This window comes from Aedes albopictus, chromosome 2 (assembly GCF_035046485.1).
Source record: "Aedes albopictus strain Foshan chromosome 2, AalbF5, whole genome shotgun sequence".
In the NCBI taxonomy this organism is placed as follows: Eukaryota; Metazoa; Arthropoda; class Insecta; order Diptera; family Culicidae; genus Aedes; species Aedes albopictus.
Window position 1 is genome coordinate 196,535,536 of NC_085137.1, and position 13,123 is coordinate 196,548,658.

Below are 13,123 nucleotides of genomic sequence, written 5' to 3' on the forward strand. Positions count from 1 at the left end.
CTGAATCTTCAGGACGTTCTGTTGTTCTTGACCCGCTGTGGTAAAGAGCTATAGGCTCTCTTTACGCTTTATGCATTATCACAGTGCCCTACTCAGAGCGCTGTTCGAACCCATTGTGACACGCTTATGCGTTATTACAGTGTCCTTTTCAGGACGCTATTTGAACCCATTGTGGTACGCTTTTGCGAGTATGACAATCCTATTCCCTTACCTGTCCTTTCCCATGTCCTATCCTTTTTCCTTCCCTTCTCCGTCAGGTAAATGATGAATAGGCTCGTGTTCATGGCGATGGCACAAATTTCCCGAATGGAGGAGAACGTGCCTCTAGAGCCGACCTACTGATACCTGATACCTGATGTATGGGCATGTTGCATTCGCGGCAATTCTGCAACACCTGGAAAATAGTGAACATCTGGTCCGTTGTAGCGCGTTCACCCATGAATCCAGCCTGATATTGCCCCACGAATTCTCTTGCAATCGGTGATAGGCGGTGGCATAAAATTTGAGAGAGTATCTTGTAGGCAGCGCTCAGTAGTGTGATCGCGCGGTTATTCCCGCAATCCAACTTGTCGCCCTTTTTGTAGATGAGACACACGATACCTTCCATTTCTCCGCTAATACTTCCTGGGGGTTCTGAGATGGTCGAAAAAAAGTGTACGTAGCTTATGGACAGCACATATGGACAGCCTTATGGTGCCTTGTAAGAACCAGAGCTATGTTGGACGCTATCCTTATGCTTTTCTTTCGATTGTATCAGTCATTATGGGGCTTAATCGGCTCAATGTTTCATCTAGTTTCTTACGTCTAAAGGAAACTTCATACATATGATGAAGCAACGTGGCACCTTCGTCTTTCAAAGTTGCGTATTATCCCAGATTTCCTTACTTTTAGGTATGTGTTGTAAAAAGAGACGTAGGACAATAAATAGAGATCAACAAAGGGTAGACAATATTGTAAAACTGTTTGCTTCACTTAACTTAATTACTTTGAACAGGAACCCTGCAAATTGCAAATTCTCACACTTGATTTTTATCAAACATCATTACAATGATGTGTCTAATACCTAGTGATAACAAGAAACATATTATAAATTAATTGTCCAACCCTGAACAACACAACGACATATCCTGTGGCAGATACAAAAAAATAGACAGAAGATTACCCTATTGAACTATCATAGCTACATAAATTGCAATCAGCCACAAATCACTCCAAGTTACGCATATTAGAGTACATTGATTTCTTCCTCACATAATCTGTTGGCACCAAGCACGATTATCCGTTTTAGTACGATGTCTACGTACTGATAAGCAAGGGAATATTTATGACACAGCAATCAAATTTCTACGCGAGGTGGAAGGGATTCAACAATGCATATAAATACTTGATACCAAAGTCCAACAACATTTATAAGTTTTTCTACTCGTGATCCTCGATGTTGTGCTTCGATAAAATGTCTGGAAAAAATGTGAATCGTTCATTAGTGATCATTATAGGCTAAGAATGATCAGTCAAACAAAATTGAAGCAAAAGTTCTGGGATGTGCTGCACTTTCTGTGTTACGATCCGAAACGGCTGGTGAGGATAATAGTGCTCAGCATTTGCAGCGTCGTTGTGATCTTCCAGGTTGTAGTGATGTGATTCTGAAATCTTCACAGTGTGTAATGAGAAAATCTTGTTCGATCCAGCTAACGGAATGCTTCCACAAATTGATAAATCCACCCATCACGACCCATTCGAGATTCGACCTGAACGAGTCGATGTCCTACCCAGCGATCACCTTCTGCCGGAATCCGCCGTACAAATTCGACGTTATGGAACGGTACAATCTGTCGCAGCATCCAAAGTATGCGAATGCTTTCAATAAGTTCGACTTTAGCCAAGCGTCGCTGGACGACCTTTTTCGGGATGCAACGTACAACGAAAGTGAATTCTTCATACAGTATGGATTGGATGGATTGACCGAAAGTATAATTTGAACAATAACAAGCTTGGACATTTCAGTGTTGTGAACTAAGTCAATGTACTTACAGATGTCGAAGTAATTAGTAGTATGCATCTGGATATGGGGCAGTGTTTCACATTGAACCCATTGACAACGACAACTCACTCATGGAAGGACGTCGGATTTTCCATTCTATTGCAGCATGACATCAGGGACGATGTATACTATCTAGGTGAAGACCTACCCGGGTGGCACATTTTTATCCATGATCCTGTTGAAGGTTTTGCAGGTAAAATAAATTGTTGCTAATCAATTATTCAATTCATCCTTGTGATTGCAACAGCTTTTGTTATTGTTATCATTTATCTTTTATCTTATTGAGATTTTCAGCCCTCGGCTGAACCATTCGTTTGGAACAGTTGAGTCACAGAACAGCAAGTTTTGAAACATGTTGCTATGTTTTTCATTCATTTTATTGCTACAGCCATACAGCATTTCCCAGCTAGCCTACGTGCCAGGCGCATCAAACTGAATCAGTTTTGCTGTTTCCATTTTCTTGAACAGAAAATCGCATGCAATCGTCCGGCCGCGTTGAATATCTTTTCATGGAGGTAGACGAAGAGATCGAAATTAAGCTAACCACACAGCATTTTTACATGCTTCCGAGTGCGGAAAATATGTGCACCACCGAAAACGAAATGAGCTCCACTAGGGTAGGCCAGCATTAAAATTCTTATAAAGACGTTTTATGACGCCCTCGAATACTTTCTAACAGTGTAGCGAGCTCTGCCACTGGCACCACGTGGTCAACATAGTTGGCTGTACGGGTCCCTGGATGCCGGACATCGAGCAGGAACTGTGTGACACGGCCAACGAGACACAGCAGTTGATCAAGCACTACAAACGGTTGGAAGATCTGGACAGTCGCGTGTGCGGATGTTTTCAACCGTGCTCAACGACCATCTTTACGGCGTACGTTATGAATAGGAAGCACTACCGGATCAACGTCCCGTCCGGGCAAGTTTGGCTGTATTACACCTCGAAAATGGTTACGGTAAGCTATATGATATAAATTTGATTGTAGCAGAAAGTAAGGTAAGATGCCATTTTTTCAAACTTTTATCGCTTTCAATGATAAGTAGCCTCATTTGTTAGGCTTTCAAAATGGTAACAGCAACTAGGCAATATTTGGTTGATACATACCCCAGCAAAAAGGTTCACTAAACTAATTTTCATCGATTTTTAGCGATTTTAAAAACTGGTGCGTAAGACGGAAGTGGTGCAAAAAGGACATCTGCCACTGTGCAAGATGCCACTTCATGAAAACATTAAAAAAATACGTCCATCATTATCGGACACTTCCGACTCCCTTCTGGTATGTCAATACAAGATGGCGGCCGAAATCAGTTAGGTTGGCCATATACCCAACTTTTTATAACTGCAAAAAATACCTCTATCTTTCCTCTTTTCAAAAACATTTCGCTTTGAATTGGTTTCTAGAGAAACTTTCGAGTTATAACGGTTTAAACGAGCCAACGATTGACCAAAATCAAGGGGTCCGCACAAATGGTTGTGGCTCTAACTATCGGGGGGTCCATCAATTTAAGTAACCAAATGCATTTTCCTTACTTTTTTAGGAAGGACTTTCAAAAAATCACCACCTTAAGCATTTTTGAGAACATGCAAATAGTGGGCCGGTCTCAGCGAGAGTTCCTCTCAGTGGTAACCAATATGACGTCATGGGCCACGATAATTTCTGAAGCATCGGAAGTGCTAGAAAGTAATGCAAATGTTTTTTGGATTGTCAGCTTGAAGAGCAGTATCTTTGAAAGAGATGCATTTCAAAGATTAGTGGTTTTCAATTCATGGTCACGGGGCACGCGAAATTCTCAAAAACCATAAATATTAGGATGAAATGATTTTATTTTTCGATTCACGCCTGATGAAGTACTGATTACAATATAGTTGTGTTGCAAAACTCAGTGGTTTCCAATCTTTGTTTACGTTCCACAAGAATTTTGCAAGAAGCAAAAGTGCTAGGAGAAGTGAACATGTTTTCCGGATTAGTTTTCTCAAGAAGGAGTATCTTTAATATGGATGTTTTGCGAATATTACTGACTTTCAGGAGATCGCATGTGGTTTCAGGGGTTCTCAGGAGGCCCAAAGAGGCCTCAAAGGCGTTTAAGGGCGTCTCCGTGTAATTTCAGAAAGTTTCAGGGGATATCAGGGGTGCTTCAGGGGTTTGAGAGAGGTCTCATGGGCTCCTAAGGGGGACGAGGGGCATCTGAATGCCCAAAATTTATTCTAAGTGGTTTATAAACAGATCCATACTAGATAACTATACGCCAAATAGACCGTTACCTCTGCTTGGGAATCACTGTTTTGTAACAATCCTTAATTATAAGAAATGATCCTTGTGGACTCTTAAGATTTTCAACATATAAAAAAATAACATGGATCAGGACCTCAGATTGGGAACCACTGATTGCATAATATAAAAAAAACATTTTCACTTTCTCATCGAACTTTAGATTCTTGAGAAATTTGCATGGGCCGTGACCCCAGATTGGAAACCCGAGAGGATTCAACGCTAGTATTTGGTAATAAGTACTACTTGAAACGTAGAAACGTAGAGTTAAAAACATTAGCATCCTCTCCTCAGCTTGAGAACCACTGAGTTTTGCAGCACCACTTAATTGAGATATAGAATCCAAAAAGCATCAGACCTTCTACTCTGACTTTCAGTTCTTGTGAAATTAGCACAGTGCACAGTGCATTTACGAGCAAAGATGCATTCAGCGCTTTCAAATGTTTTGTTTAGATAAATATGGTCTTCTACAATGTTGCCCCTAATAATAAGGCCCTCTTTCCAATGTGTATGATAATCAGGGTGCTCCATATTTTCAAAGAAATTGGAAGCTAAACTTTTTTATTTGTAAGAATAACTATATACGTTCTTTGGGAAAGTTGTAGATCTATCAGTTTTGAGTATGTATGCTCAATGCAGTTTTTATGTAGCTCTAAAATTGACCGATATGGATATATTTTTATATAACGAAGCCACACCTCAAATTTTCAAGAGCACAAATCTGAAGAACCGAATGTCGGTTTGAGCTGAAAAGTTGATCGATTGGTCACCACCAGCGGGTAACCAATCGATCAACTTTTCAGCTCAAACCGACATTCGGTTCTTTAGATTTGTGCTTTTGAAAATTCGAGGTGTGGCTTCGTTATATATTCGCCTTAAAGTAGTCAAAGAAAAAAAGGATTTCTGGCATTATCTTTTGCAGTCTTGATTTTTCATCAAAGTCGCCCTAAAAACATTTGTAGTGCATTTAAGGACGCGTCGTTCCGTGCGCTGCTGAGATGGTCGTTATCTCTTTTGGTTCAATAGTTACAGGTGTTTTTCTTAAAAAAATCATTGTTTTTCAAAAAGGTATATGACGGGTTGGGGCAAACATAAAACATATCTTTTGCCCGCATTCAAAAGAAGAAATATCAAAAAACTAGAGGGGTGTTATTTTTGAAACTCAAGTAAAAAAATACTTGAAATGTGCCTATCTTTTCTAAAAATCATCAATATCTTTTGAACGGAATAACGTAGCAACCTCCACAGCGCACGAAAATGTGCGTTTTTGGATGCTCTAAAAGTGGTTCTTATACAACTTTGACGAGAAATTTGAAACAAAAAAGATAAACCAATAAACCGATTTGTTCTAGCGCCACCCTAGGAAAACTATGGTAAAATGCTCAAAATTTGATCAAAACAGTTTGAACGCTTTATCTTTTTTGTTTCAAATTTCTCTCAAAGTTGTCAAAGAACCATTTTTAGAGCTAAAAAAATGCACATTTTCGTGCGCTGAGAAGGTTGCTACGTCATTCCGTTCAAAAGATATTGATGATTTTCCAAAAAAAATAAGCACATTTCACATCGTTGTTGAAATCTTTGCACCACTAACTATTAGTAATCGTGTGTATATGCATATTTTCAAAACCTACATATTAAGTTGAAATGATGGTTACCATAGTTGTTATATCCCTACAGAAAAAAGAGGAATACAAACATTTCGTTTCCTGCATCATAAATACAAGAGTTAAAACAAACTCATTTCAGAGACTATTCGACTATTAAAATGTGCAATAACAAGCATATACATACATTTATTTGTTCAACATCATTAAGACAAGACATAATCAACAATAGTACGCCACAATACTCGGTTTGTGGCTGCCGCTCTCCATCCTCGGTAGCGCCCAATGCTCACTAGGTCACACTGCACCTGGTCCGCCCATCGTGCTCTCTGCGCTCCACGCCTTCTTGTGCCAACCGGATCACTTGCCAACACCAGCTTTGCAGGGTTGTTGTCCGGCATTCTTGCAACATGCCCTGCTCACCGTATCCTTTCGGCTTTGGCCACCTTTTGGATGCTGGGTTCGCCGTAAAGTGCAGCGAGCTCGTGGTTCATCCTTTTCCGCCACAGACCGTTCTCCTGCACACCGCCGAAGAGCGTACTAAGCACGCGTCGCTCGAAAACTCCGAGTGCTTGCAGGTCCTCCTCGAGCATGCTGGCGTTTTGTACATGGTGCATTTGGTGCGTGGGTGAATCTTTTTCGACCGCAATTTCTTCTGGAGCCCGTAATAGGCCCGACTTCCGCTGATGATGCATCTCCGAATTTCACGGCTCACATTGTTGTCAGCCGTCGTCAGTAAGGATGTGAGGTAGACGAATTCCTCCACCACCTCGAAAGTATCCCCGTCTATCGTAACATTACTACCCAGACGGATCCGGTCGTTGTCGGTTCCGCCTACCAGCATGTACTTTGTTTTTGAGGCATTCACCACCAGTCCGACCTTTGCTGCTTCGCGTTTCAGGCGGGTGTACAGCTCTGCCACCGTTCCAAATGTTCTGGCAATAATGTCCATGTCGTCCGCAAAGCACACAAATGAACCGGATTTTGAAGAAATCGTTCCGCGGCTGTTGTGCCCGGCTCGTCGCATCACACCTTCCAGAGCGATGTTGAATAGTAGGCAGGAAAGTCCATCACCTTGTCGTAGTTCCCGTCGAGATTCGAATGAACTGGATAGTTCACCCGAAATCCTTACGCTGTTCTGTGATGCGTTGGGACCTGGTATTCACGGCATTTCTGGAGGATTTTCCGTACGGTAAAGATCTGGTCCGTTGTCGACCGGCCGTCGATGAAGCCGGCTTGATAACTTCCCATGAACTCATTTGTTTTAGGTGACAGACGATGGAAGATGATCTGGGATAGCACTTTGTAGGCAGCATTCAAAATAGTGATCGCCCTGAAGTTCTCACATTCCAAATGGTCGCCTTTCTTGTGAATGGGGCAGATTACCCCTTCCTTCCACTCCTCCGGTTATTACTAGACAGCAACTCTCCCTCTCTGACTTTGGACCTTAGCGACTAGCTCGAGCTTGAGAGACAGGTCTCACAAGGTCGGCTTCAAACACGTTTGCGGAACACGGATCGGAGATACAAACAAACACACTTCTATCTTCTCTCTGCACTGTTTATTAACGGTTACTTACATTAACTGTTGTGTGGGTGTGTATGGGGTAACGCAGGGGCCGGCCGGCGAATCGGGATCAGACTGGAGGCGGGGAGGACGGCAAAACTGGAATGGTGGGGCGGCTACGGCTGCACTCGACGGGGGTGCTCGGCAAAGGGCTCTCACTCCTTGGGAGCGTTATACTTCGGGATGAGACCCCGAACTGTCCCGAACTGGGGCTGGACTCGGATGAGCTCCACGTGCTCTTTAAGGTGTGGCTCCCGACTGGCTTCCACGGATGATTCGGGTGCGGAAGTGTTGGTCTGAGACCTGCGGGCTCTCCACGGGTCGAAGCTACTTCCGGCAAATAGCCAATCCACTGGTGCTCACTAGGGGCTTGGACGGCGCACGTGGCCTAATACCAGCGTATATGTGCTGGTAGGCTAGCACTAACGGGTCCTGAGATAGTCGTTAGGGAATCGGGGTATAACTAAGGGTGGCTGCCAAAGCTGTGTTAATAGAAGTGTATTACCTGATTCTTCTGATTAGTCAACGCTTCTAGGATGACTTTTCCACTGTGACTCACAGTAAAATTATACTGACACTTTGGATTCACACTCACTGACTTTTAATTTTAGGTCCGAATGGCTCAACAGCTCAAGTGGAAAAGACTGATTCTAGTAATTTTTATTTTTACTCATTTGAAAGAACTACTCTTTATCTTTTGATTTCTAGCGTTGACTACGTAGATAAATCGGAAATAAATAATATGCGACAGATAATGAAAATAATTGAAATTATCCACACTATGATTTACGATGTGTGGTTGGCTGAAGGGGCGTCTTCAGGTATGTCTCTTGAGATTTATTCATTAAGGTATTCCTGCAGAGATTCTTTGAACTGTTGGGGTTTCTTCCAGCTTCTTTTTTTTTCAGGGATTCCTTTAGAAATTTCTCTAAGGTTTCCCTCAAAGATCAGGGATTTCATCTTCCATCTGAGAATCTTTCGTGGATTACTTTCAGAGATCCCCCTGGGACTTCTGTTTTGATTTTTCCTGATTTTTTTTTATCTGTATTAACGAGATTTTTAGCCCTAGGCTAGTTCATCTTGCGACCCACGCTTTACTTCCCTTCCGAAGGAAGAACTCACATTTTGCGAGTTTGTCGGGAGTGGAATTCGATCCCAAGTCCTCGGCGTGATACACTAAGGTCTTTTTTTACACGGGTAATTTTTCTGCTTTTCTGATTTTCCGTTCACAGGTAGTACTAACCGTGTCTACCTGTGTACAAATTTTCATGTGAATTTTCCCAGAATTGACCGAGTTAAAGCAGAAAAACTACCCGTGTAAAAAAAGACCTTAGTGTAGTCAAGTGTTCTAACTATCACACCAGGTCCGCTCCTCGTTCACCTGAAATTCTTCAATGGGTATTTTCTGGCAATTTATTTCAGGGATTCCTTTAGCAAATTCAACCGGGAATGTTTTCGGTATCTTTCCAGGATGTCTGCATCGATCCGTCCTGGGTTTACGTCGAGTATTCCGCCTTCAGGGATTATTCCAGGATTGTTTATGGTGTTCTATTAGGAGTTTCTCCTGGAGTTCTTTCATCGATTTTCCCCGAAATTGCCTTCGACTCTTAGAGCTTCCTCCTGGATCATTTCAGGGATTCCTTTGTAAATTCCTCCCATGATTTCTTCATTGGTTCTTTCTGAGTTCTCTTGAGGGATTAATCCAGGCGTTGTTAAAGATTTCCAGGATTCATTCGCGATTTTTTTTTCCAGGGATTCTTTTTGAGATTTCTTTGGGGGGGGGGGGGGGGTTTCAGGTGTCTCTCTCAGATTTCCGAAATTCCCTCAATGATTCTTTCAGAAATTTCTCCTGGGCTATCTTCAGGGAGTTTTCAGAACTCTCTTCCTGTATTCTTCCACGGATTCTTCCAGGAAATACAAAAGGATTCCTTTTGAGATTCTTTAACAGATTACTTCAACTTCTTTTTTATGGCGGGATTGATTCAGGGATTTCCTTAGAATTATTCCTAGGTTTTCTCCTGGGATTCTATCAGGGTTTTTATGCAGGCTTCTCTCCGAGATTCCTTCAAGAACTCCTCCCATGATTCCTTCATTGAGTTCAACCAGGATCCCTTAAATGTTTTTTTTCGGTTTCCTTAAGGGGTTTTTAACGAGATTTGTTCAGGGATATTTTAGATATCATAATGAGCTATCTGGGATCTCACCATCTATAAAGTACATAAAATAAAAAAAATAACTTTGTATGAATTTATGATGCATTTTATGGGATTTTTTGTGACCATTTTAGTAAAATTCCTGGTTTTATTCATGAAAGAAGACTTAAAGGATTCATTGTTGCAATTATTATATTTTCATGAAAAACTCCCAAAGAAATGTAAGAGTGAGCAATATTAAAAATACCCTTAAAAAGTGCTGCAACATTTTTTTTACTGTTTTTTGATGAATTGTTTGAATTACCAATAAGAAATCTCGAAAGAACACACGAGGAGATCTCTTCTAGAACCCTCAGAATAATCCGAAATCTATCGGAAAATTGACAAACTTACCTGGCAGTAGTTCTTAGGAAATCTCAATAAAAACTTATGATTCAATTTGTGCATCAACTACTCTCTATTCGTTGGCAGGTGGGGATTTTTTTTATTACCGTACGGGTTTGGGCCGAAGGGTCTCAGATTTTCATGAAACTTTTTCCACAGGCAGGGCTCATGGATATATGAACAAAAAAAATTGAGGAAAATTCAGGGTCGCCTATTTTCTCGGAAAACTCAGGTGGAAATTTTTTGTTTTCCCCTGACACTACCCAGTCAACCAGTCATCGTTTAAGATGTTGCATAAGATGTTAAAGTGGAGGTGATATGCGTACATTTTACATGCGCCTCAATGGAGGCATGCACGCATATGGCCTCCACTTTATCATCTTATACAACATCTTATACGATTACTGGCTGTCTGGGTACTTACTTTGAAAAATCATAACTCAAGAACGAAGCATCGTAGAAACAAAGTTTTTTTAGAAAATAAAAGCAAATTTTCTCAGAAATCCAAAAAAAAAAGAAATATGAACCGGAAAAAGTTTCCCACAAAATTTTCCACAGTTGAGAAAATTCGTAAAGAAAAGCCGGAAAAACTATTCCCGAAAAAAAATCTCGTTAATACAGAAAAACCTATGCCCGAACTCGTGGAAAATTTTCGAAAAAATACTTTTGAAAAGGTTATTTTATAAGCTTTAATCTCTGAAATTTCTGGAATGCACTTTTTTTTCGTTTTTGAGTTATGGCCAATTTTGTTGAAAAATGTGCAAATGTGCCATAAAAGCCTTTTTATGAAAAATCAGAGAAAATTTGCTTTCATTTTCATTAAAAAAACTTTGTTTCCACGATGCTTCGTTCTTGAGTTATGATTTTTCAAAGAAAAGGCTTTTATGGCACATTTGGACATTTTTCAACAAAATTGGCCAAAACCCAAAAACGAAAAAAAAGTGCATTCCAAATTTTTCAGCGATTAAAGCTTATGAAATTACCTTCTCAAAAATATTTTTTCGAAAATTTTCCACGAGTTCGGGCATTGTTTTCCTGGCTTTTCTTTACAAATTTTCTCAACTGTGGAAAATTTTGTGGGAAACTTTTTCCAGTTCATATTTTTTTGGATTTCTGAGGCAATTTGCTTTCATTTTCTAAAAAAAAAACTTTGTTTCTACGATGCTTCGTTCTTGAGTTATGATTTTTCAAAGTAGGGTCAGGGGAAAACAAAAAAATTCCACCTGAGTTTTCCGTGAAAATAGGCGACCCTGAATTTTCCTCAATTTTTTTTGTTCATATATCCATGAGCCCTGCCTGTGGAAAAAGTTTCATGAAATTCTGAGACCATTCGGCCCAATTTGTACGATAATAAAAAAAACTGCCCAGGTAATAACGTAAACACGCAACACAGGTTGAGCGTTTTTTTTTGTTTCCTTAATTATTATGTTTGTTGTATCAATGTAACCAGAATTTGTTGTTTTTTTTTACTACGTTTGCCGATGCTAATGATATTCTACTAATGCTTGTTTGCCGAGGATATAATTATCGAAAACATTAGTGGAAAAATTCTCGGACAACTGTCTAGCGTAAATGTTAAAAGTTATTCAATGGCTGGAGGGCCAATCGGAAAGATTGCCTCCAGAAAAGGCAACTTTTCTTTAATTTCTACTGCAATTGCCAAAGAAGAAAGTTGAATATTCTGAGAAAAAAAATATTTCAAGGAATGCAAAAAAAGTTAAAAAAAACTCAAATGCAAGAAAATACTCTAGAGGATAAGTTTCCCTATGTATCTATTTGTGACGTTCTATTTTTTTATCCTTTTTTCCTCAGATCGTCGAAGAGTTCCACGGATACGACCTGACCCAGTTCGTTGCTGATTTGGGCGGATCGCTTGGCTTCCTGTTGGGCCTGTCGGTTCTGGGACTGATCGGACTGTTGGAGAAGATCGTTGCGCTGCTATTCATTCGCAATCTGATAGCCGAGAAGCGAAATAGAACTGGCGATGGCAGTGGGACGATAGATGCCAAGCAGCAACTAGAGAAGGAAAAATCCAACGAGCTGAGCCAAAACTACACCAGCATTACGGAGTGCAGTGACACAACGCTGGCAGTTGCAAATGTCAAAAAATAGTGATTAAATTAGGCGTATCATTGTCGCAACATGTCTAGCATTTAGTTTTTAACGTTTAGTTGGAGAATAAAAATGACCCCCTGTAATAAAAATTATCTGATCAAATGGTCCCGAACAGGACTCATCCGAGTTCATTCGTTTCAATTAATTAGCAAAAGGTTTATTGCAAATGGGTGTTTTCGTAGTTTGACGCGAGGGAGCAGTTTAGGAGCCAAGAACGAAGATCGATGGTAATGCTGTGCAAACAAACATTCCTGTGCGAAAGTATAAATTTTCAAACATCAAATCCCAAACGAGTGGTTGGTGGCCTGTGACGTGTTTCTCGTTCTTGCTGATATTTATAGACAATTTGCATTGAATTGTTTATTTTGGCTGCTCTCATTCAGGGAAGTTGGTAAACCTGTGTCTCGCATATAGCTATGGTACTTCGTTAGAGTTTTAGAATATTTTATGATGATTTGGAAACTTATCAAGTAGATGAAAAAATACCATAAATACGTTCGTTTCATTTATTCAGCTTACATAGATAAGACTGAGTCAATTAAAATATGCGATTCATTTTGGTACGCTGCTGCTTCTCACCAACCTCGGGAACGTCCTTACTTATCTTACCGATCAGACTAAGGCCTGAGTGGCCTCTGCTGTACATAGTAGCCGTCTCCATTCCACTCGGTCCATGGCTGTGTGTCTCCAGCTCCGCACTCTGCGAACGGTCCGCAGATCGTCCTCCACTTGATCGACCCACCTAGCTCGCTACACACCACGTCTTGTTGTACCAGTCGGATGGCTCTCGAGAACCATTTTATTCGGGTTGCTATCCGACATCCTGATGACGTGACCCACCCACCGTAGCCTCCCGATTTGCGCGGCGTGGACGATGGTTGGAATGTCGTACAAACGCCGAATCACTTTAGACCCGGTTAGACCATCTTGTCCGCTGTACTCAGTGTCGTCTTCTACTATCCAGATTTCTTGCACAATCGTTGCAGGG

The 13,123-nt window shown here is 40.8% G+C and overlaps 1 protein-coding gene across 1 annotated transcript; it reads left to right on the forward strand.

The window, feature by feature from the left end:
* Nucleotides 1-1,378: 1,378 nt before the first annotated feature.
* Nucleotides 1,379-12,261, forward strand: LOC109429390 (uncharacterized). Its single transcript, XM_029873687.2, has 6 exons — nt 1,379-1,626; nt 1,689-1,968; nt 2,034-2,234; nt 2,510-2,658; nt 2,721-2,999; nt 11,833-12,261. The coding sequence occupies exons 1-6, from the start codon at nt 1,504-1,506 to the stop codon at nt 12,130-12,132; spliced, it is 1,332 nt and encodes a 443-aa protein (XP_029729547.2). The 5' UTR covers nt 1,379-1,503; the 3' UTR covers nt 12,133-12,261.
* The last annotated feature ends 862 nt before the right edge of the window (nt 12,262-13,123 follow it).